The sequence below is a fragment of the Gorilla gorilla genome, chromosome 20 (assembly GCF_029281585.2).
Source record: "Gorilla gorilla gorilla isolate KB3781 chromosome 20, NHGRI_mGorGor1-v2.1_pri, whole genome shotgun sequence".
NCBI classification, from domain to species: domain Eukaryota; kingdom Metazoa; phylum Chordata; class Mammalia; order Primates; family Hominidae; genus Gorilla; species Gorilla gorilla.
The window spans coordinates 24,975,693-24,997,678 of record NC_073244.2 but is presented as its reverse complement, the minus strand read 5'-3'; the positions used below and the strand labels follow the sequence as shown (position 1 = coordinate 24,997,678).

The 21,986-nt window shown below is 53.6% G+C and overlaps 1 protein-coding gene and 1 long non-coding RNA gene across 6 annotated transcripts; one reads left to right on the top strand and one right to left on the bottom strand.

Moving 5' to 3' along the window:
- The first annotated feature begins 8,954 nt into the window (after nucleotides 1–8,954).
- Nucleotides 8,955–21,179, top strand: FKBP8 (FKBP prolyl isomerase 8). Of its 5 annotated transcripts, none has more exons than XM_063701107.1 (9): nucleotides 8,955–9,071; nucleotides 10,956–11,272; nucleotides 13,227–13,396; nucleotides 13,488–13,576; nucleotides 14,491–14,711; nucleotides 15,154–15,326; nucleotides 19,595–19,672; nucleotides 20,147–20,278; nucleotides 20,687–21,179. In XM_063701107.1, exons 2-9 carry the CDS (start codon nucleotides 10,981–10,983, stop codon nucleotides 20,771–20,773), a joined length of 1,242 nt encoding a protein of 413 aa, XP_063557177.1. In that variant the 5' UTR covers nucleotides 8,955–9,071; nucleotides 10,956–10,980; the 3' UTR covers nucleotides 20,774–21,179. The 5 variants fall into 5 exon arrangements, with proteins under 5 accessions (XP_063557177.1, XP_030859921.1, XP_030859922.1 ...); XM_031004061.3 differs by lacking the exon at nucleotides 8,955–9,071 and adding an exon at nucleotides 9,352–9,464; XM_031004062.3 differs by lacking the exon at nucleotides 8,955–9,071 and adding an exon at nucleotides 9,365–9,464 and having other exon boundaries at nucleotides 14,494–14,711.
- LOC129528935 (uncharacterized) lies at nucleotides 20,296–21,300 on the bottom strand. The gene is made up of 2 exons (XR_008674224.2): nucleotides 21,174–21,300; nucleotides 20,296–20,505 (listed from the first exon to the last, which is right to left on the bottom strand). It is a non-coding gene; the product is annotated as an uncharacterized lncRNA (long non-coding RNA).
- Nucleotides 21,301–21,986: the final 686 nt, after the last annotated feature.

Here is a 21,986-nt window from a genome sequence, read left to right as displayed (position 1 = left end):
GCTACTCGGGAGGCTGAGGCAGGAGAATCATTTGAACCTGGGAGACAGAGGTTGCAGTGATCCGAGATCACACCACTGCACTCCAGCCTGGGCAACAAGAGTGAAACTCCATCTCAAAAAAAAAAAAAAAAAAGAAAGAAAGAAAGGAAGGGAGGGAGGGAGGGAAAGAAGGGAAAGAAAGAAAGAAATTAGCCGGGTGCTGTGGCTTATGCCTGTAATCTCGGCATTTTGGGAGGCCGAGGCGGGCAGATTACCTGAGGTAAAGAGTTCCAGACCAGCCTGGCCAGCATGGTGAAACCCCGTCCCTACTAAAACGCACACACACACACACACACACACACACACACACCACACACCCACAATTAGCTGGGCATTGTGGCGCACACCTGTAGTCCCAGCTACTCGGGAGCCTGAGGCAGGAGAATTGCTTGAACCCAGGAGACAGAGGTTGCAATGAGCCAAGATCACGCCACTGCACTCCAGCCTGGGCAACAGAGCAAGACTCCATCTCAAAAAAAAAAGTCCAGGCGCGGTGGCTCATGCCTGTAATCCTAACACTTTGGGAAGCCAATGCAGGCAGATTGCCTGAGCTCAGGAGTTCGTGACCAGCCTGGGCAACACAGTGAAACCCTGTCTCTACTAAAACACAAAAAGTTAGCCGGGTGTGGCAGCATGTGCCTGTAATCCCAGTTACTAGGGAGGCTGAGGCAGGAGAATGGCTTGAACCAGGGAGGCAGAGGTTGCAATGAGCTGAGACTGCGCCACTGCACTCTGGCCTGCGGGACAGGGTGAGACTCTGTCTTCAAAAAAAAAAAAAATGAAACTAAGATCTGGGTGCTGTGTGTGCTCATTGCTGCTGGGGTGTCACTGCTTCTAGAGGTACCCATCAGCAGACACAGCTAAACAATAAGCCAGGCGTGGTGGCACAAACCTGTAATCTCAGCTACTCAGAAGGATGAGGTGGGAGGATCATTTAAACCCAGGAGTTTGAGGCTGCAGTGAGCTGTGATCAAGCCACTGCACTCCAGCCTGGGTGACAGAGACCCATTCTCCAAATAAATACAAATCACGAAGCTGGGTGCAGTAGTTCATGCCTGCAATCCTAGCACTTTGGGAGGCCGAGGCGGGCAGATCAGTTGAACTCATGAGTTTGAGACTAGCCTGGGCAACATGGCAAAAGTCTGTCTCTACAAAAAAATACAAACATGGCCAGGTGCACTCCTGTAATCCTAGCATTTTGGGAGGCTAAGGGGGGCAGATCACCTGGGGTCAGGAGTTTGAGACCAGCCTGGCCAACATGACGAAACCCTGTCTCTACTAAAAACACAAAAATTAGCTGGGCGAGGTGGCGCATGCCCGTTAGCCCAACTACTTGGAAGGCTGAGGCAAGAGAATCGCTTGAACCCAGGTGGCTGAGGTTGCAGTGAGCCGAGATCGTGCCGTTGCACTCCAGCTGGGTGATAGAGTGAGACTCTGTCTCAAAAAACAAAACAAGTGGCCAGGCGCGGTGGCTCAGTGGCCAGGTGCAGTGGCTCAAGCCTGTAATCCCAGCACTTTGGGAGGCCGAGGCAGGTGGATCATGAGGTCAGGGGTTTGAGACCAGCCTGGCCAACATGGTGAAACCTCGTCTCTACTAAAAATACAAAAATTAGCCAGGCATGGTGGTACGTGCCTGTAATCCCAGCTACACACGAGGCTGAGGCAGGAGAATCACTAGAGCCCAGGAGGCGGAGTTTGCAGTGAGCTGAGATCGCGCCATTGCACTCCAGCCTGGGTGACAAAGTGAGACTCTGTCTCAAAACAACAACAAAAACAAAAACAAAAACATTAGCTGGGCGTGGTGGCGCATGCCTGTAGTCCCAGCTACTCAGGAGGCCAAGGTGAGATCACCTGAGTCCCAGAGGTGGAGGCTGCAGTAGTGAGCCGTGATTGCACCTCTGCACTCCAGTCAGGCAACAGAGCAAGACCCTGTCTCAAAAAATAAAAAATAAATACAAACCATGAATTCATACGGAGATGAGGATGCCTTTTCTTTTTTTGAGACAGAGTCTCGCTGTTGTTGCCTGGGCTGGAGTGCAATGGCGCCATCTCGGCTCACTGCAACCCTGCCTCCCAGGTTCAAGCAATTCTCCTGCCTCAGCCTCCCGAGTAGCTGGGATTATAGGCGCCCACCACCATGCCCGGCTAATTTTTTGTATTTTTAGTACAGACGGGGTTTCACTATGTTGCCCAGGCTAGTCTCGAACTCCTGACATCGTGATCTGCCTGCCTCGGCCTCCCAAAGTGCTAGGACTATAGGAGTGAGCCACCGCGCCCGGCCAAGGATGCCTTTTTTTTTTTTTTTTTTTTTGAGGTGGAGTTTCACTCTTGTTGCCCAGGCTGGAGTGCAATGGCAGGATCGTGGCTCATTGGAACCTCTGCCTCCCAGGTTCAAGGGATTCTCCTGCCTCAGCCTCCCGAGTAGCTGGGATTACAGGCATGTGCCACCACACCCTACTAATTTTGTATTTTTAGTAGAGATGGGGTTTCTCCTTGTTGGCCAGGCTGGTCTCGAACTCCCAACCTCAGGTGATCTGCCAGCCTCAGCCTCCCAAAGTGCAGGATTACAGGCGTGAGCCACCACTCCCGGCCACTAGGATGCCTTTTTTAAAGTGAGATAATCCAAGTTAAATGTATGAACAAAACAAGGTGAATAGTAATTGCTCCATACATGTTTGCTTTTCAGAAGTGTGTCATTAGGTTTAAAAAAAATAAAATTAATGTTTACAGGTAATTATTGTTAGCTATTGAGATTCTATACGGTTTGTATGTTATAAATTATATTTGTAACTTCTCTGAGTCTCTGTTAATTGTGAGTCTGTGTAATCACAACATCTATCTCTGAAGGTTGTTGAGAGCTTGGAAGATAAACACACAAGTTCTTGGGCACATGAAGACTGTTTCAGAGCCCCGGAATTACACATATCTGAGTTTTAAATCCTAGCTGAATGGCCCTGGGCAAGCGGCTTAACTTTATGAAATCACGTAGGCAAAATCCTTACAACAAGACTTGGTACACAGTAAGCCCTCAGTAAAGTGTTGATAATATCGCTCCCAGGTTCTGCTGCCGTCATTCATGGGAAAGTCAATGACTGGGAGGCAGAGGCTGGAGGATCCATTCAGCCCAAGAGTTCGAGGCCAGCCTGGGAAACATTGAGACCTTGTTTCTAAAAAAAATTTAAAAAATTAACTGGGCGTGGTGGTGCACATCTGTAGTCCCAGGTGCTTGGGAGGCTGAAGTGGAAGAATTACTTGATCCCAGAAGTTCCAGGCTGCAGTAAGCTAGGATAGGCTGCAGTAAGCTAGGATTTCACCACTGTACTCCAGGCTGGGTAACAGAGGGAGACCCTGTCTCAGAAAAAAAAAAAGAAGTCAATGAGGACTGGAATCCTTTTTTTTTTTTTTTTGAGACAGAGTCTCGCTCTGTCGCTCAGGCTGGAGTGCAGTGGTGCAATCTCAGCTCACTGCAAGCTCTGCCTCCTGGGTTCACAGCATTCTCCCACCTCAGCCTCCCGAGTAGCAAGGACCACAGGTGCCTGCCATCACACCCAGCTAATTTTTTTTTTTTTTGTATTTTTAGTAGAGACGGGGTTTCACCATTCACAGGATGGTCTCCATCTCCTGACCTTGTGATCAGCCCGCCTCGGCCTCCCAAAGTGCTGGGATTACAGGCGTGAGTCACCACACCCGGCAGGAATTCTTATATATTTAGTTCAACAATTGTTTTTTGTTGTTGGTGGCAGTTTTTTTTTTGTTTTTTTTTTTTTGAGACTGAGCCTCACTCTATTGCCCAGGCTGGAGTACAGTGGCGTGATCTCAGCTCACTGCAACCTCCGCCTCCCGAGTTCAAGCAATTCTCCTGCCTCAGCCTCCTGAGTAGCTGGGATTACTGGAGTGTGCCACCATGCCGAGCTAATTTTTCTGTTTTTAGTACAGACGGGGTTTCACCATGTTGGCCAGGATGGTCTCGATCTCTTCACCTCGTGATCAGCCCGCCTCGGCCTCCCAAAGTGCTGGGATTACAGGAGTGAGCCACCATGCCCAGGCTTGGTGTGCAATCTTAACAAAGTGCACTCTAAGGGAAAAATGAAAGAAGTAAAGAGGGGCACATCTTAACAATGAAAGGTTCAGATCGGGCCTGGCGCTCTGGCTCATGCCTGCAATCCCAGCACTTTGAGAGGCCAAGGCAGGTGGATCACCTGAGATCAGGAGTTTGAGAACACCCTGGCCAACATGGCGAAACCCCGTCTCAACTAAAAATACAAAAATTAGCCAGGCGTGGTGGCGGGTGCCTGTAATCCCAGCTACTCGGGAGGGTGAGGCAGGAGAATCACTTGAACCCAAGGGGCAGAGGCTGCAGTGATCTGAGATCTTGCCACTGCACTCCAGCCCAGGCGACAGATTGAGACTCCATCTCAAAAAAAAAAAAAAAGGTTCAGTTCACCAGGAAACACAATTGCAACTCTACATGCAGCCAATGATATGGCCTCCAAGTAGAGTAGTCTTGTTTTTTTGTTTTTGTTTTGTTTTGTTTTTGAGATCGAGGTCAAGAGTTTGAGACCAGCCTGACCAATACAGTGAAACCCTGTCTCCACGAGAAATGCAAAAATTAGCCAGGCTTGGTGGCTGGTGCCTGTAGTCCCAGCTACTCCAGAGGCTGAGACAGGAGAATTGCTTGAACTTGGGAGGCAGAAGTGGCAGTGAGCCGAGATTGTGCCACTGCACTCCGGCCTGGGCGACAGAGCAAGATTCTGTCCCCCCCCAAAAAAAAAGGGAAAAGTAAATATAAGTAAAATGTTTGCCTGCAAATATCTGTTCAATGAGTGCCAGCCATTATTATTATTGTTGGTGGTGTTATTTTATAGTTTATTTTAGTAGCTTATTATTTATTTATAATAATAATTATTACTATTATTTTAGAAACAGCGTCTTGCCTTGTTGCTCAGGCTGCAGTGCAGAGCTTTGATCATAACTCACTGTAGCCTCGACCTCCTGGGTTCAAGGGATCCCTCCCACCTCAGCCTCCCGTTTAGCTGGGACTACATTTTTAAATTTTCTGTAGAGGCCAGGTGTGACGGCTCATGCCTGTAATCCCAGCACTTTGGGAGGCCAAGGCAGGTGGATCACAAGGTCAGAAGTTCAAGACCAGCCTGGCCAACATAGTGGAACCCCCTCCATCTCTACTAAAAATACAAAAAATTAGCCAGGCATGGTGGCAGGCGCCTGTAATCCCAGCTACTAGGAAGGCTGAGGCAGGAGAATTGCTTCAACCCGGGAGGCAGAGGTTGCAGTGAGCTGAGATCACGCCATTGCACTCCAGCCTCACTAGACTCTGTCTCATAAAAAAAAAAAAAAAAATTAGTCGTGTGTCATGGCAGGCGCCTGTAATCCCAGCTACTTAGGAGGCTGAGGCAGGAGAATTGCTTCAACCCGGGAGGCAGAGGTTGCAGTGAGCTGAGATCACGCCATTGCACTCCAGCCTCACTAGACTCTGTCTCATAAAAAAAAAAAAAAAAATTAGTCGTGTGTCATGGCAGGCGCCTGTAATCCCAGCTACTTAGGAGGCTGAGGCAGGAGAATTGCTTGAACCTGGGAGTCAGAGGTTGCAGTGAGCCCAGATCGCTCCACTGCACTCTACGTGGGAGACAGAGGGAGACTGTGTCTCCAAATTAATTAGTTAATATTCTGTAGAGGCAGGCTCTCACTACGTTATCCGGGCTTAGGTTGTCCAGGCTGGAGTACGGTGGCGTGATCTTGGCTCGCTGCAACATCTGCCTCCCGGGTTCAAGCGATTCTCCTGCCTCAACCTCCCGAGTAGCTGGGATTACAGGCATGTGCCATCACACCCAGCTAATTTCTGTATTTTTCGCAGAGACAGGTTTCACCATGTTGGCCAGGCTGGTCTTGAACTCTTGACCTCAGGTGGTCCACCTGCCTCAGCCTTCCAAAGTGCTGGGATTACAGGCGTGAGTCACCGTGCCCAGCCGAGGCTTGTTTCTTTTATTAGTATTGTTGTTTAGTGCAATTCCTCCTGCCCCTGTAACAGAAATGCAGATGGATGAGCAAGAAACCCCACTGTGCAGATACAGACATAGGGGTTCAGGTAGGTTATAAAAACAAAAAAGTTAAAAAATAAAAACAATTAAAAACTGGGTTTCAGTGATGGATGGGGAATAGTTTAAGTCCCTAAGATCCTGGAGTCACCCAGGGATTATTTCATGCCCCTTCCGAGTTAATTTTTTCTCTTTTTCTGTTTTTGAGACTGGGTCTTGCTCACTGCAACTTCCACCTCTGGGGTTCAAGCAGTCTTCATGCCTCAGCCACCCCAGTATCTGAGATTACAGGCATGCACCACCATACCCGGCTAATTTTTGTATTTTTAGTAGAGACGGGGTTTCACCATGTTGGCCAGGCTGGTCTAGATTTCCTGACCTCAGGTGATCCACCCACCTCGGCCTCCCAAAGTGCTGGGATTACTGGCATAAGCCACCGCACCCAGCCCTTCAGGTGATTTCTTACATAGCTCTGCTATGCTACCACCTTTAACCTCCCTTCCTTCCTCAGTGTTTTTTTTTTTTTTTTTTTTTTGAGACGGAGTCTCGCTCTGTCGCCCAGGCTGGAGTGCAGTGGCGCGATCTCCGCTCACTGCAAGCTCCGCCTCCCGGGTTCACGCCATTCTCCTGCCTCAGCCTCCCGAGTAGCTGGGACTACAGGCGCCCGCCACCACGCCCGGCTAATTTTTTGTATTTTTAGTAGAGACGGGGTTTCACCATGTTAGCCAGGATGGTCTCCATCTCCTGACCTCGTGATCCGCCCACCTCGGCCTCCCAAAGTGCTGGGATTACAGGCGTGAGCCACCGCGCCCGGCCCCTTCCTCAGTGATTTCCGTGAGACCCCACCACTACCTTTTGTGGCAGGCACTGTGCAAGCCTCAGAGCTATAACAATGAGAAAGAACAAAGCCTTCCCAGACTTTGGGGCTCTGTCAGTGTAGAGGGCAAGGCAGAGGTAAATCAAAGCAGTGGCTCATGCCTATAATCCCAACAGTTTGGGAGGCCAAAGTGGGAGGATTGCTTGAGCCCAGGAGTTCAAGACCAGCCTGGGCAACATGGGGAAACCCCATCTCTACAAAAAATATAAACATTGGGCCGGGCGCGGTGGCTCACGCCTGTAATTTCAGCACTTTGGGAGGCCGAGGTGGGCAGATCACAAGGTCAGGAGATCGAGACTATCCCGGCTAACACGATGAAACGCTGACTCTACTAAAAATACAAAAAATTAGTCGGGCATGGTGGCAGGCGCCTGTAGTAGCAGCTACTTGGGAGGCTGAGGCAGGAGAATGGTGTGAACCTGGGAGGCGGAGCTTGCAGTGAGCCGAGATTGCGCCACTGCACTCTAGCCTGGGCTACACAGCGAGACTCTGTCTCAAAAAGAAAAAAAAATTAGCTGGACATGACGGTGCACCTGTGGTCCCAGCTACTCAGGAGGCTGAGGCAGGAGGATTGCGTGAGCCCAGGAGATAGAGGTGGTTGCAGTGATCTGAAATCGTGCCACTGCACTCCAGCCTGGGTTTCAAAGTAAGACCCTATCTCAAAAAAAAAGGCAGAGATATAAGTAAACTAGTTTGCGAAGCCGAGGCAGGCAGATCATGAGGTCAGGAGTTCCAGACCATCCTGGCCAACATGGTGAAACCCTGTCTCTACTAAAAATATACAAATTAGCTGGGCATGGTGGCGGGTGCCTGTAGTCCCAGCTACTCAGGAGGCTGAAGCAGGAGAATCGTTGGAACCTAGGAGGTGGATGTTGCAGTGAGCCGAGATCGCACCACTGCACTCCAGCCTGGCGACAGAGAGAGACTCTGTCTCAAAAAAAAAAAAAAAAAGAAAGAAAGAAAGAAAAAAGGCCAGGCACGATGGCTCACGCCTGTAATCCTAGTACTTTGGTACATCGAGGTGGGCGGATCACTTGAGGTCGGGAGTTTGAGACCAGCCTGACCAACATGAAGAAATCCCGTGTCTACTAAAAATACAAAGTTAGCCAGGCACGGTGGTGCATGCCTCTACTCCCAGCTACTCGGAAGGCTGAGGCAGGAGAATCGCTTGAACCTGGGAAGCAGCGGTTGCGGTGAGCTGAGATCGCGCCATTGCACTCCCGCTTGGGCAACAAGAGTGAAATTCTCAAAACAAACAAACAAACAAACAAAAAACCCAAGTAAACTAGTTATGAAGTGGACGGTCATCAACTTCATTGTGCCAAGACAGCCAAATGGGGCACCTGGTCTTGCCTTGGGGAGGTCTGGGAGGGCTTCCTGTAGGAGGCAACCTGGGAACTCCAACCTTAGAAGTGATCTCCAAAAAGCCAGTTACCACCTCCATGACAGCTACCTCCAAAAGCTGGTGTCTGACCCATCCATCCATCCATCCATCCATCCATCCATCCACCCACCTACCCATTTATTGAGCTTCTATAGATGCCAGGCATGGTTCAAGGAGGTGCTGGGTACAAATCAGGCAAAAATCTCTGCCAGGATGAAGCAGAGTGAGGGATGGTCCCTCCAACCACAAGCAAAAAAATGACAAGATAATTCTGGAAGGAGTAACTGCTAGGAAGGAAATAAAACTGAGTGAAGGAGGGAGAAGTGTCCCGGTTTCAAAACAAGATCCACAAAAACTTGGCTAATCAAGGATGCCACCTTCTTCCCGGGCCATGGGGACCTTATCACCCTCCAGCAGACAGTGCATAGAGGAGGAACTCCTCCCAGTGGCCCTGCTGGCTCAGTCGCCTGCGCAGCAGTAATTGAGCGCCTCCGGTATGCACCAGGCAACCTTGTAGACATTAAACTGTGTGGGGGATGGGAGGGAGGTTTCCGTATGCCTTTGGGCACGTCACTCCTCCTCAGGCCCTCAGGTTCACTTCTGCAACTAAGGCTTCAGGATGGGTCATTCAGCAACCCCAGAGCTGCCCTGCCCGTCAAGCTTGAACTCTTTAAGGAAATAACATTTAGAGCGGACTGTGCCCCCAGCAGCCCCCAAGGTGAGAGTGCATAGATGGGGGTGTTTATCCCCATTTCGCAGATGATCAGGATGAAGCTCAGAGGAGAGGCAGGAGTCGCACAGGCTGCGCGATACTGACCCGTGTTGGGGTCCAGCCCAGGATCCCCCGCCCCCGCCCCCGCCCCAGCCCCAGCAGCCGGGAGGCTTCGGTCCCTTTAAGAACGCCCCGCGGAGCCAAGCAGGAAGGGGGAGGTGCCAACGCCCGGGACGGACGTCTGCACGAACCAACGGGTGCGGCAGTCGCGGCAGCGGCGGCCAATGGGCACGGCAGGGGCGGGGCCAAGCGGCCGAACCCGGTTCCCGAGGCGCGGCGGCCGCGGCTGGGGGCGGGGAGGGGGGCGCAGGACCCCAAGTGGGGGTCCCGGAGCCAGAGGCAAGTGTCCTGGGGTGCTGGGGGCGCCGTACCGGCCGGGCCGCTGCCCTGGCCTAGGCTGGTCCGGGGGCTAGCGCGCCGGGGGCTGCGGCCGATGGGCGGGGCGAGGGGCCGCGGGGGTGGCGAGCCGGGGGGGCACGGGGGTCGGGGGTGCCCGAGGGGGCGCGGCCGGGCGGGGGTGGCCAGGGATGGGGGTCACTGGGGGCAAAGGGGATCCAGTGGGGGGGGTCCCGATGGAGGCGTGCAGGGCCAGGGGCGCCCGAGGCGTGCGGGGGTCGGGTGCCCCAGACTGGTGGCGTCAGACAGGCGTGGGTCGTTGGGGGCCTGGGTCGCGGCTTGACTGAGGGCCCGGCCGGGGCTGTGGGGCGTCAGGAGGGCGTGGGGTGTTATGGGATCGGAAAGGGGGGGCGTCTGGGGACACTGGAGTGTTTACGGCGAGACGGAGCGGCTGTGGGGGGAGCTGGCCCGTGCTGGGGGCGGTGGTGGTTGGGGTGGGGGGTGGGAGGGGAGGCCGAATTGTGCGGGCGCGGGGAATTATGGGGGTGGGGGCTGGGAGGGTCTCTGAAAGTGGGGCTCCGATCCCGGGAGGAGCAGGCAGGTGAGGGCTAGGGAGGGGATGCGGCGGGCTGGTTTGATGGCTGTGCCACACTCTTCTGAGCTTGGGGCCTGGGGGACGGAGGGGTTGGTTATTGGTTCAGGAGGTCTGGGGCAAGGAAGAGGCTGTAGAATGTGGTGGGACCTCGACCACTCCTGGAAAGGAGGCTGCTTTGAGGGGGTGGGACCGAGGCCTGATGAGAGGAGGATGGTCTCCTAGGGAAGGGTTTGGGCCAGGGTCCCTGATGTTGGGGTTGTGGGGGATAGTGTTAGATTCAGGGTGTGGAAGGAAAAAACTCTTGGGGTTTCTGGGTGATTACAGTTGGTGCTTTTGGGGAGGGTCTCCCCTTTGGAGAAGAGGCTGGAGGTGGGAGGCCCTGGTAAAAGATTCAATTTCCCCCAGTGGCCCTAGAGGCTCTAAAAATGGCTTCCCTAAGGCCTCGGAGGCTGTCCTCTCCATAAAAATCCCAGCACCCCTCGCTTAGCTTATAATCAGGCAAAGCCACAGGGCCTGAAGCCCCAGGTTCAAATCCTCCTTTGGCCTTTGGCTTTCTCTGTGACCTTGGGCAAATGGCTTTGCCCCTCTGGCCTGTTTCCTGTTCTGTAAAATGTTGGGGGGAATCTTCCCTACTTCCTGGAGTATTTGTAAACATTAAATAATAATTAGCTCTAATAATGGCTAACACTATTTGAGCCTGATGCCAAGGGCTTGATGCATGGGTTAATTTCTCCCAACAAGCTGGAGTTGTTGTTACACCCACTGTATAGATGAGGAAACTGAGGCCTGGAGCCCTTGAATTACACAGAAAGTGATCGGCAGTGTGGGGAATCAGTACAGTGGAGACTTTGAGGGGCTGTGTAGGATTCTGACCGACATCTCTGCCCCCCCACTTCCAGGGCCAATTCCTGTCCCCCCAGCAGCATGGCATCGTGTGCTGAACCCTCTGAGCCCTCTGCCCCACTGCCTGCCGGGGTCCCACCGCTGGAGGACTTCGAGGTACTGGATGGGGTTGAGGATGCAGAGGGTGAGGAGGAAGAGGAGGAGGAAGAGGAGGAAGAGGATGACCTGAGTGAGCTGCCACCGCTGGAGGACATGGGACAACCCCCGGTGGAGGAGGCTGAGCAGCCTGGGGCCCTGGCCCGAGAGTTCCTTGCTGCCATGGAGCCCGAGCCCGCCCCAGCCCCAGCCCCGGAAGAGTGGCTGGACATTCTGGGTAAGGAGCAGAGGTGGATCAGGGTGCCCTTGGCCCTGGCCCTCTCGTCCCCTGAACCTCATTTCCCCATCTGTGCTGTGAGGGTTGGAAGTCACTTGGTCACCACCGTGATCACCAGCCAGAGGCAACTACTGGAGATGCTTCACATTGATGTACCCTATCCACTGACTCACACACCTGCACAATGTGCTGTGTCCCCGTTTCCCACATCTGCTAACAGTGGCTCAGAGAGGCTGAGTCACCTGCCCAGAGCCACACAGTCAGCACGCCAGGCGCTGGCAGCTCCTAACCCCATCAATGCATCTTTTTTTGGCATTTGTCTGACACATGCTTGGGCTCTGAAAAATGTGTCCTGAGTGCGCGCCAGCCTGGGCAACACAGCGAGACCCCACTTCCAAAACAAAAAATGTGTTCTGGGGTCAAGTGGATCAGAGGAATGTTACTTTGTTCAGCCTTCTGGTTGGTTCACAGTAGTGATAGTATTGTAAATGCTCAGAGCAATCCTACAAGAAGAAAACTACGTGAGCCCACACATATTCCCCCCAACATACCCCATCACAGCGACTGAAAACAAGAGAAATGTTAGTTTTCTGTGGAAGACGTCTTGCTACTAGTATAGTACTGATATCTAATATACCAAATAATGCTGGTGCCCATGCAAATAATAAGATATCATTACCACTATCAATTGTAATAACAATACTATAGCAATAGTATCCAATCATATTGACACTGATGGAACAGAAATATTACTAAATATCACCACCACTACTGATAAAAATCTTACTACTTTTTTTTTTTTTTGAGACAGAGTCTGACTCTGTCACCCAGGCTGGAATGCAGTGGTGCAATCTCAGTTCACTGCAACCTCCGCCTCCCAGGTTCAAGCGATTCTTCTGCCTCAGCCTCCTGAGTAGCTGGGAATACAGGTGCCCACCTCCATGCCCGGCTGATTTTTGTATTTTTAGCAGAGACAGGGTTTCACCACATTGGCCAGGCTGGTCTCGAACTCCTGACCTCAGGTGATCCACCTGCCTTGGCCTCCTAAAGTGCTGAGATTACAGGTGTGAGCCACCACACCTGGCCCCTAATTTTTGTATTTTTAGTGGAGACAGGGTCTCACCATGTTGACCAGGCTGGTCTCAAACTCCTGACCTCAAGTGATCCTCCTGCCTCAGCCTTCCAAAGTGCTGGGGTTACAGATGTGAGCCACCATGCCTGGTCATTTTTTATTTTTTGTAGAGATAGGGTCTCACTATGTTGCCCAGGCTGGTCTCAAACTCCTGGGTTTAAACAGTCCTCTCATTTCAGCCTCCCAAAGTTCTGGGATTACAGGCATGAGCCACCATGTGTGTCCTTTGCTTAACTTCTAAATTCATCCCACTTGGTGCTGTGGTGGGGACACTGTGTCACAGGGGCTCTGCTAACCCAGGGTCCCATGAGCACCTCATTTCATGGCTGGGTAAACCGAGGCCCAAACATCTCAGGGCAAGGATTTCAGCCTGAGGGCTGTTTGTCCTCTCTGGGCTTTGGTTTTCTTTCTTTTTGAGGAGGGTGGGGAGACTGGGTTCTTGCCATTTTGCCCAGACGCTGGCCTGAACTTGTGATTCTCCCACATTGGCCTCTCAAATAGATGGAAACTCGGCAAGTCTCAGTTTTCTTAAAAAAAAAAAAAAAAAAAAAAAAAAACCAGACCAACCATTGTTCACTGAGCTGGTCTCTAGCACCAGCACTGTCACCCTGAAGTCTGTCCCATCCTGCCCAGTGTCCTGCACGTGGGGTTCCCCACTCTGGTGGCAGAGTGGCCACTGGAAGTTTGGTTTGTGCCCCAGTGTTGGGCCAGCCCCCTCTGGACAGCTAGTGGGCAGAGCTGAGGGTAGGAGTGGGGGCTCAGGGGAGCGGTTGCCTGTTTGAGCCGCCAGGTGACAGGCTGCATGTCCCTGGACCCTGGCAGGGAACGGGCTGTTGAGGAAGAAGACGCTGGTCCCAGGGCCGCCAGGTTCGAGCCGCCCGGTCAAGGGCCAGGTGGTCACCGTACATCTGCAGACGTCGCTGGAGAATGGCACACGGGTGCAGGAGGAGCCGGAGCTGGTGTTCACTCTGGGTGACTGTGACGTCATCCAGGTGCGGGCTGGGGCGGGACAGGGCAGGGGCGAGGGACGCGTCTTGCTGGGTCTGAGTCTGCCTGACCGCTGGCTATCCCCACGCACCCCAGGCCCTGGATCTCAGTGTCCCACTCATGGACGTCGGGGAGACGGCCATGGTCACTGCTGACTCCAAGTACTGCTACGGCCCCCAAGGCAGGTGAGAGTCAGCCACCTTAGGTCTCTGCAGGTCTCAGGAGGGGGATGGGTGGAGTGGGTGTACCCCTCGGCTCACCCCATCTACTTGCCCATTTTATAGACAAGAAACTGAGGCTGGGTGAGGTGGCTCACACCTGAAATCCCAGCACTTTGGGAGGTTGAGGTAGGAGGATTGCTTGAGACCTGGAGTTCCAGACCAGCCTAAGCAATATAGACTGCATCTCTATACAAAAAAATTTAAAAATCAGCTGGGTGTGGGCCGGGCGTGGTGGCTTACGCCTGTAATCCCAGCACTTTGGGAGGCCAAGGCGGGCGGATCATGAGGTCAGGAGATCAAGGCCATCCTAGCTAGCACGGTGAAACCCCATCTCTACTAAAAATACAAAAAATTAGCCAGGCGTGGTGGCGGGTGCCTGTAGTCCCAGCTACTCTGGAGGCTGAGGCAGGAAAATGGCGTGAACCCGGGAGGCGGAGCTTACAGTGAGCCGAGATCGCACCACTGCCCTCCAGCCTGGGCAAGAGAGCGAGACTGTCTCAAAAAAAAAAAAAAAGGTGCACACCTGTAGTCCCAGCTACTGAGGAGGCTCAGGCAGGAGGATCACTTGAGCCCACGTTTTTGAGGCTGCAGTGAGCCAAGATTGCACCACTGCACTCCAGCCCGGGCAACAGAGTGAGAACCTGTCTCTTAAAAAAAAAGGAGGAAAACCGAGGCTTAGGGAGGGGAACTCGTTCGTCAAGTCCCGCAGCTCCAAGGCGGCAAGTCACTTCCCCTGCACTTTACTGAGGAGGGAATGACGGAGGGCAGAGGGGAGACAGATCCGGGGCTTGAGCCAAGCTCACTCCTTCCTAGCCAGCCCAGCGGGTTTAGGGGTCACCAGGTCTGAGTGCTGCCCCTGCCTGCTCCCACCCAACTAGCAGGAGCCCATACATCCCCCCGCACGCGGCCCTGTGCCTGGAGGTGACCCTGAAGACGGCTGTGGACGGGCCTGACCTGGAGATGCTCACGGGGCAGGAGCGCGTGGCCCTGGCCAACCGGAAGCGGGAGTGCGGCAACGCCCACTACCAGCGGGCGGACTTCGTCCTGGCCGCCAACTCCTACGACCTCGCCATCAAGGCTATCACCTCCAGCGCCAAAGGTGACCGCCTGGGTCAGATCTCCACCATCTCCCCTGCAAAGGTGTCCACTCCGTGCCAGAAACTTCCAGCCCCAGAGAGCCTCAGACTCAGAATATTCTAGAATAGCCCAGAATATGGGTAGATCCCCAACTGCCCCTAACCTAGGGCCTGTTACAGACTCGTGGTATATCCCAGACCAGTGGAGTGTTGTAGAATGCAAGTGGATATGGGGATGGGGTGACCATAGACAGGGCCAGTTCACATGCACCACAGGCTAGGCCCTCGCTTGCTTCAGTCTCCATCTTGTAGCTTCCTCAGGAGAGCCCCAGGAAAGCGTGGCCCTTGGTCCGGGGTTAAAATTGGGGAAACTGAGGCCAGAGAGGCAGCCTCCGCAGAGGGGTGGGTGCTGGGGTGTCTGGTGGCATGGTGACGGCTGCCGTGGCGGGCACTGTCTCCCAATAGTGGACATGACGTTCGAGGAGGAGGCACAGCTCCTGCAGTTGAAGGTGAAGTGTCTGAACAACCTGGCGGCCTCGCAGCTGAAGCTCGACCACTACCGCGCGGCCCTGCGCTCCTGCAGCCTTGTGCTGGAGCACCAGCCAGACAACATCAAGGCTCTCTTCCGCAAGGGCAAGGTAGGCCACACCGGGGTGCCAGGCCGGGTCACTCAGCCTGGGGTATACGGGGTGGTCCCCAACCCTGCATTTGAGAAAGGCATAGGTATATAAGCCAGCTGAGCTCTGTGGGGTGCAGGTGGAGAAACTGAGGCCCAGACGGGTGCAGGAGTGTGGCCTGGTCACAACAATTCATTGGCTGAGGCCAGAATTTGATCCTCGAGTCTTGGGTCCCCAACCTTTGGCCCAGTGTTTTTTGTTTGTTTGTTTGTTTGTTTGTTTCTTGAGACAGAGTCTCACTCTTGTCACCCAGGCTGGAGTACAGTGGTGTGATCTCAGCTCACCACCGCAACCTCCTCCTCCTGGGTTCAAGCGATTGTCCTGCCTCAACCTCCCAAGTAGCTGGGACTACAGGTGCGAGCCACCACACGCAGTTAATTTTTGTATTTTTAGTAGAGATGTGGTTAGCCATATTGGCCAGGCTGGTCTCGAACTCCTGACCTCAAGTGAAATGCCTGCCTCAGCCTCCCCATGTGCTGAGATTACAGGCGTGAACCACCATGCCCGGCTTGGCCCAGTGTTGAAACCTCCTCACATAGAACCTCCATGGGTCCCAGTTTTCCTCAGAGTAAAGTGGAATCCTAGTCACAGCCCTTGGGGCCTTGAGTTATCTGGTCTTCCCCCTCCTGCTATCACCTCTCCCACCTCACTTTCTGCTTCTCTCCATCCCATGTGGCATCCTCCCTTTCTGCTGTCTAGCCAGGCTCTCTCCACCTCAGGGCCTTTGCGTAGGCATTGCCGACTGTCTGAGATGTTCCTGACAGGCAGCACATGGAGGTGACATGCCTCTTGTCCATCTCCCCTACTCGAAGGTGGAGATTTGGTCTGTCTTGCTCACTGCCGAATCTCCAGCCTTGCAAACAGGGCCAGGTACATAGTAGGTGCTCAGTAAAAGTCCTGGCAGAGGCCAGGCACAATGGCTCATGCCTGTAATCCCAGCACTTGGGATTACAGGAGGCCAAGGCAGGAGGATCGCTTGAGCCCAGACATTTGCGATGAGCCCAGGCAACATAGGGAGACTCCCTTCTCTACCCAAAATATACAAAAATTAGCTGGGTGTGGGGGCGCGGGCCTGTCGTCCCAGCTCAGGAGGCTGAGGATGGCTTGAGCCCCGAAGGTCAAGGCTGCAGTGAGCCTTGATCACACCACTGCACTCCAGCCTTGGCAGCAGAGCAAGACCCTGTGTCAAAAACAAAACACAAGAACAGAAGAAAAAGTTCTGGTAGAACATAGGGGTGAATCTGGCTTGCATAGACTTGACCTTCGTTCTCACCCCCTTTTCTGTTCATCCTCACAGCCTCACCCCTAGGTGGGGCTTTCAGTACCATTTAGCAGTTAATGAAGGAAACTGAGGCACAGATACTGGCTCACCTGCTGTGTTTCTGAAAAGCCTGAGGTGGGGCTCCCTCCAGCTGGGATTTATTAAGAACATACTATGTGCAGAGTTCTGCAGAGAAATATGAAGAGGGAGAAGATGCAGTTCCTGTTTTTGAAGCCTTTGTTCTCAACCTGGGGGTAGTATCCTCCTGGGGGCAGCAGGAGTGGCTGCTTGTGTAGCTTCATACAAGTTTGGACCTGCTGGTTGAAGGTGATAGAAACCCACTCAAACAGGTTCAAGCAGAAAGGAGGGATTGATGGCTCATGGAACTGCCAAGTTTGGATTAGCTGGCTTCAGGCATAGCTGGATCCAGGCACTCACAATATTGTGGGGATGCTGTTTCTTTGCTCTGACCTTCCCTCTTGGGCTGGCTCCTCTCTCAGGGTGACCATGATGCTCCCCCCTCCCCCCTGGAAAGTTCCAGATTTCCATCTTCTACCCCCTCCTTTTTTTTTTTTTTTTTTTTGAGACAGAGTCTTGCTCTGTCACCCAGGCTGGAGTGCAGTGGCACAATCTCGGCTCACTGCAACCTCTGCCTCCTGGGTTCAAGCGAGCACATCCAGCTTTTTTTTGTATTTTTAGTATAGACGGGGTTTCACCATGTTGGCCAGGCTGGTCTTGAACTCCTGACCTCAAGTGATCCACCTGCCTTGACCTCCTAAAGTGCTGGGATTATAGGCGTGAGCCACTTCGCCCAGCTCCATCTTCTCCCCTTAGCAACCCATCTCCCATCGGCACCAGCATAGTGCAGGCTGGATCTCATTGACTCATCTGGGTCATGTGCCTGGTCCTGAATCATTCACTATGGCCAAAGCTTTGGAAACATCAGGGCCAGGTGTGGTGCCTCACGCCTGTAATCTCAGCACTTCGGGAGGCCAAGGTAGGAGGATCATTTGAGCCCAGGAATTCAAGACCAGTCTTGGCAGCATAGTGAGACCCCATTGCTACAAAAATTTAAAAAATAATTAAGGGCTGGGCGTGGTGGCTCACGCCTATAATCCCAGCACTTTGGGAGACCGAGGCAGGTGGATTGGTTGAGCCCAGGAGTTCGAAACCATCCTGGGGAACATGGCCCTGTCTCTAAAATAAAATAAATAAATAAGTAGGCCTGGAGTGGTGGCTCATGCCTGTAATACCAGCACTTTGGGAGGCTGAGGCAGGTGGATCACTTGAGGTCAGGAGTTTGAGACCAGCCTGGCCAACATGGTAAAACCCTGTCTCTACTAAAAATACAAAAATTAGCCGGTGGTGGTAGGTGCCTGTAATCCCAGTTACTCGGGAGGCTGAGGCAGGAGAATGGCGTGAACCTGGGAGGCAGAGCTTGCATTGAGCCAAGATCGTGCCACTGCACTCCAGCCTGGGCGAGAGTGAGACTCCATCTCAAAAGAATAATAATAATAACAATAGTAATAATAATTTTATAAATAAATACATAAATAAACAATTCGTTGGACATGGTAGTACACGCCTGTAGTCCCAGCTCCTCAGGAGGCTGAGGCTGGAGGATTGTGTGAGCCTAGGAGTTTGAGGCTGCAGTGAGCTATGATCATGCCATTGCACTCCAGCCTGGGTGACCAATCAAGACCCTGTCTCTAAAGGAAAGAGAAAAAAAAAAAAACAACCTCTGGAAGCATCCATTCGGCCTCTCGCCAGTGGAGGTGGTGAGGGAGGAGGCAGCGAGGTGGGTGCCTAGATCTCCAGCTGAGACAGGAAGGAGGAGCATGTTGCGGGGGCCAATGCCAAGCTAAGTGTGCACTGATGGAGTTTGAGGGCTAGGAGAGCAGTTTGGGAGTGGCTGGAACCCAGGGATGTTGCCAGAGCTCCATTTGGCACTTGTATGAGTAGCCAGGAGCCTGGCTGTTTTTTTTGTTTGTTTGTTTGTTTTTGAGATGGAGTCTCACTCTGTTGCCCAGGCTGGACTGCAGTGGTGTGATCTCGGCTCACTGCAAGTGCTGCCTCCTGGGTTCACGCCATTCTCCTGCCTCAGCCTCCTGAGTAGCTGGGACTACAGGCGCCCGCCACCATGCCCGGCTAATTTTTTTGTATTTTTTAGTAGAGACGGGGTTTCACCATGTTAGCCAGGATGGTCTCGACATCCTGACCTCTTGATCCGCCCGCCTTGGCCTCCCAAAGTGCTGGGATTACAGGTGTGAGCCACCGCGCCCAGCCTTTTTTTTTTTTTTTTTTAAGATGGAGTCTCGCTCTGTCGCCCAGGCTGGAGTGCAGTGGCACGATATTGGCTCACTGCAAGCTCCGCCTCCCGGGTTCATGCCATTCTCCTGCCTCAGCCTCCCGAGTAGCTGGGACTATCAGGCGCCCGCCACCTCGCCCAGCTAATTTTTTTTGTATTTTTAGTAGATACAGGGTTTCACCGTCTTAGCCAGGATGGTCTCGATCTCCTGACCTTGTGATCCGCCCACCTCGGCCTCCCAAAGTGCTGGGATTACAGGCGTGAGCCACTGCGCCCGACCCTTTTTTTTTTTCTTTTTTTAAGACAGGGTTGCACTCTGTCACCCAGACTGGGGTGCAGTGGTGTGATCTCGGCTCACTGCAACTTCTGCCCCCTGGTTCAAGCAGTCCTCCCACCTCAGCCTCCTGAGTAGCTAGGACTACAGGTGCATGCCACCACGCCTGGCTAATTTTTGTATTTTTTGGCAGAGATGGGGTTTCTCCATGTTGGCCAGGCTGTTTTTATTTTATTTTATTTTTTGAGATGGAGTCTTGCTCTGTTGCTCAGGCTGGAGTGCAGCGACACCATCTTGGCTCACTGCAACCTCCTGGGCTGGATTTCTTGAAGGACAGTGAGGCCCAGGTATGGGTCCAGAGTGATGCCACCCCCTTCCCCTTACAGGTGCTGGCCCAGCAGGGGGAGTACAGTGAGGCCATCCCCATCCTGAGGGCAGCCCTGAAGCTGGAACCTTCCAACAAGGTGAGCAGGACAGGGGTGCCCTGGGACTTGCTCGGCTGGGAAGTCCCTCCTGTGGTCTGCCCCAGGTCTTTCTTGCTGTGGCTCTCTGTTGTGTTCCCACCTGGGCAGTGGCACGGAGTAGGTACTTGAAGGGTCCTGGTCAGCTCGTGAAGACCCTCATGACGGCCACACAGGCAGTCTGGGCTCTCACTCCTCCAGCAGCTGAGGGCACTGCCAGCCTGCTCCATGCCAATGTCCTTGGCCTTCCTTCCAGAACCTTTTGTCTCCTGGCTACCTTGTGCTCTGTGCCATCAAGTGGCTCCCTAGGAGGGATGGGGTCAGCAGCCCTGACTTTGCTAAGCCCAGAAAGGGGCAGATGGGACCCCTATGTCCCAATGGTCCCACCACCCAAACAGCCTAGGGTCCCAGTAAGGCAGAGCGCCAGTGATGACAGGTTGGCCGCTGCATGTTCTCAGCTTCCCCTGCCTTCCGCAGACGATCCACGCAGAGCTCTCGAAGCTGGTGAAGAAGCATGCGGCGCAGCGGAGCACGGAGACCGCCTTGTACCGGAAAATGCTGGGCAACCCCAGCCGGCTGCCTGCTAAGTGCCCTGGCAAGGGTGCCTGGGTGAGCTGGGGCACAGAATGGGCAGGGACTGTGTGCAGGGCACGCCTAGCAGAGGGATTTTATTTTGCATACATGGATGTCCTCGGAGACTGGGCCGTCCTGGGCGATGCAGGGGACGTGGAGAGAGCCCAGCCCTGTGTGATCACGAGTGGAGTCGAAGGTGGAACTCAAGCCGGAGGGCTGGGGGTGGACTATGGAGCCTCTTCCAGGGCACGAGGGGCGGTGTCCTGGAGGAGGGGCCGTTTGATTTGGGTTTTGCTGCATGAGTAGGAGTTTGCCAGGAAGTGGGAAATACATAGTCAGGCAGTGATTTGTTGGGAGGTCTGTTTGGGCTGTGCTGGCAGCTGAGGCCCCAGAGGCCAGTCTTGACCTCCCTCTACCCTTCTCTCCCCTCCTTTTTATCCACAGTCCATCCCATGGAAGTGGCTGTTTGGGGCGACTGCTGTTGCCTTGGGGGGTGTGGCACTCTCTGTGGTCATCGCTGCCAGGAACTGACCACCTAGGTGGCTGCCACCCCCTCTGCACACCATGGACCCTGCCCTGCGCTCCCCAACTCCCCCAGGCTCCCTGTCCACTGCCCTCCCTGGTCTGGCCCCCTCCTCCAGGTTAGGGGAGCAAGGATTGGGGGTCGTGCAGCCCAGCCAGCAGGAGGGACTGAGGCCCTCTAGGAGGAAAGCCCAGAGGGAGGGGGCCCTCATTCCTTCAGACCCAGTTTTCCCCCACCCTCCTTACCCTGCTGGGCTAGGTCTCCGCCAGGGCTGGCCTCAGTTTCTCCTCAACAGGCCTGGGGGCAGCCCTTCCCCTGCCTAGTCCCCGCCTGAGTGCCAGCCCCCCGCCCCGCCTGCCGCCCCCTGTCCAGGGTCCCTCCCCGCCACAGTGAAATAAAGCGTCCCACCCTGCAGTTTCCACGGACTCCTGAGCTTTCTTCTCCTGCTGTCTGGGGCTGGGCCAGAGACAGCCTGTGATACATCTGGAGTCACACAGCATGGTGGATGTGGTTGAGCCAGCTGGAGCTGGGGGTCTCCTCTCCGGACACAACATACTCGCTTTACAGAGGAGAAACTGAGGCATAGAGAAGTGGGGTGATGTAGCAGGGGCAAGTGGGTTGAGAGGTCTGACTCAGCTGGACTCTGGGGGTGTTACTACCCAGCTCCACTCGTTACCCCAGCATTCATTGTTTCCTCACCTGAAATCCAGGACCCCAGTGGGCCCTATCTTGAGGCTGCTGCATGGGTTCTGTGGCATCATTGCTTTACCTAGTGGATGTGCTGAATTCAAAAGAGACAGATGGTAGGAGGATGACTTTAGCACAGGAATTTGAGGCTTTAGTGACCTATGATTGCACCACTGTGCTCCAGCCTAGGCTGGAAGACCTCACCAGAGTGAGGTCTCTCTTTTTATTATTTATTTATTTATTTATTTTTGAGACACAGTCTCACTCTGTCACCAGGCTGAAGTACAGTGGCACGATCTCTGCTCACTGCAACCTCCACTTCCCGGGTTCAAGCAATTCTTCTGTCCCAGCCTCCCGAGTAGCTGGGACTACAGGCGCACGCCACCACGCGCAGCTAATTTTTGTATTTTTAGTAGAGACAGGGTTTCACCATGTTGGTCAGGATGGTCTTGATCTCTTGACTTTGTGATCTGCCTGCCTAGGCCTCCCAAAGTGCTGGGATTACAGGTGTGAGTCACCGTGCCCGGCTCTTTT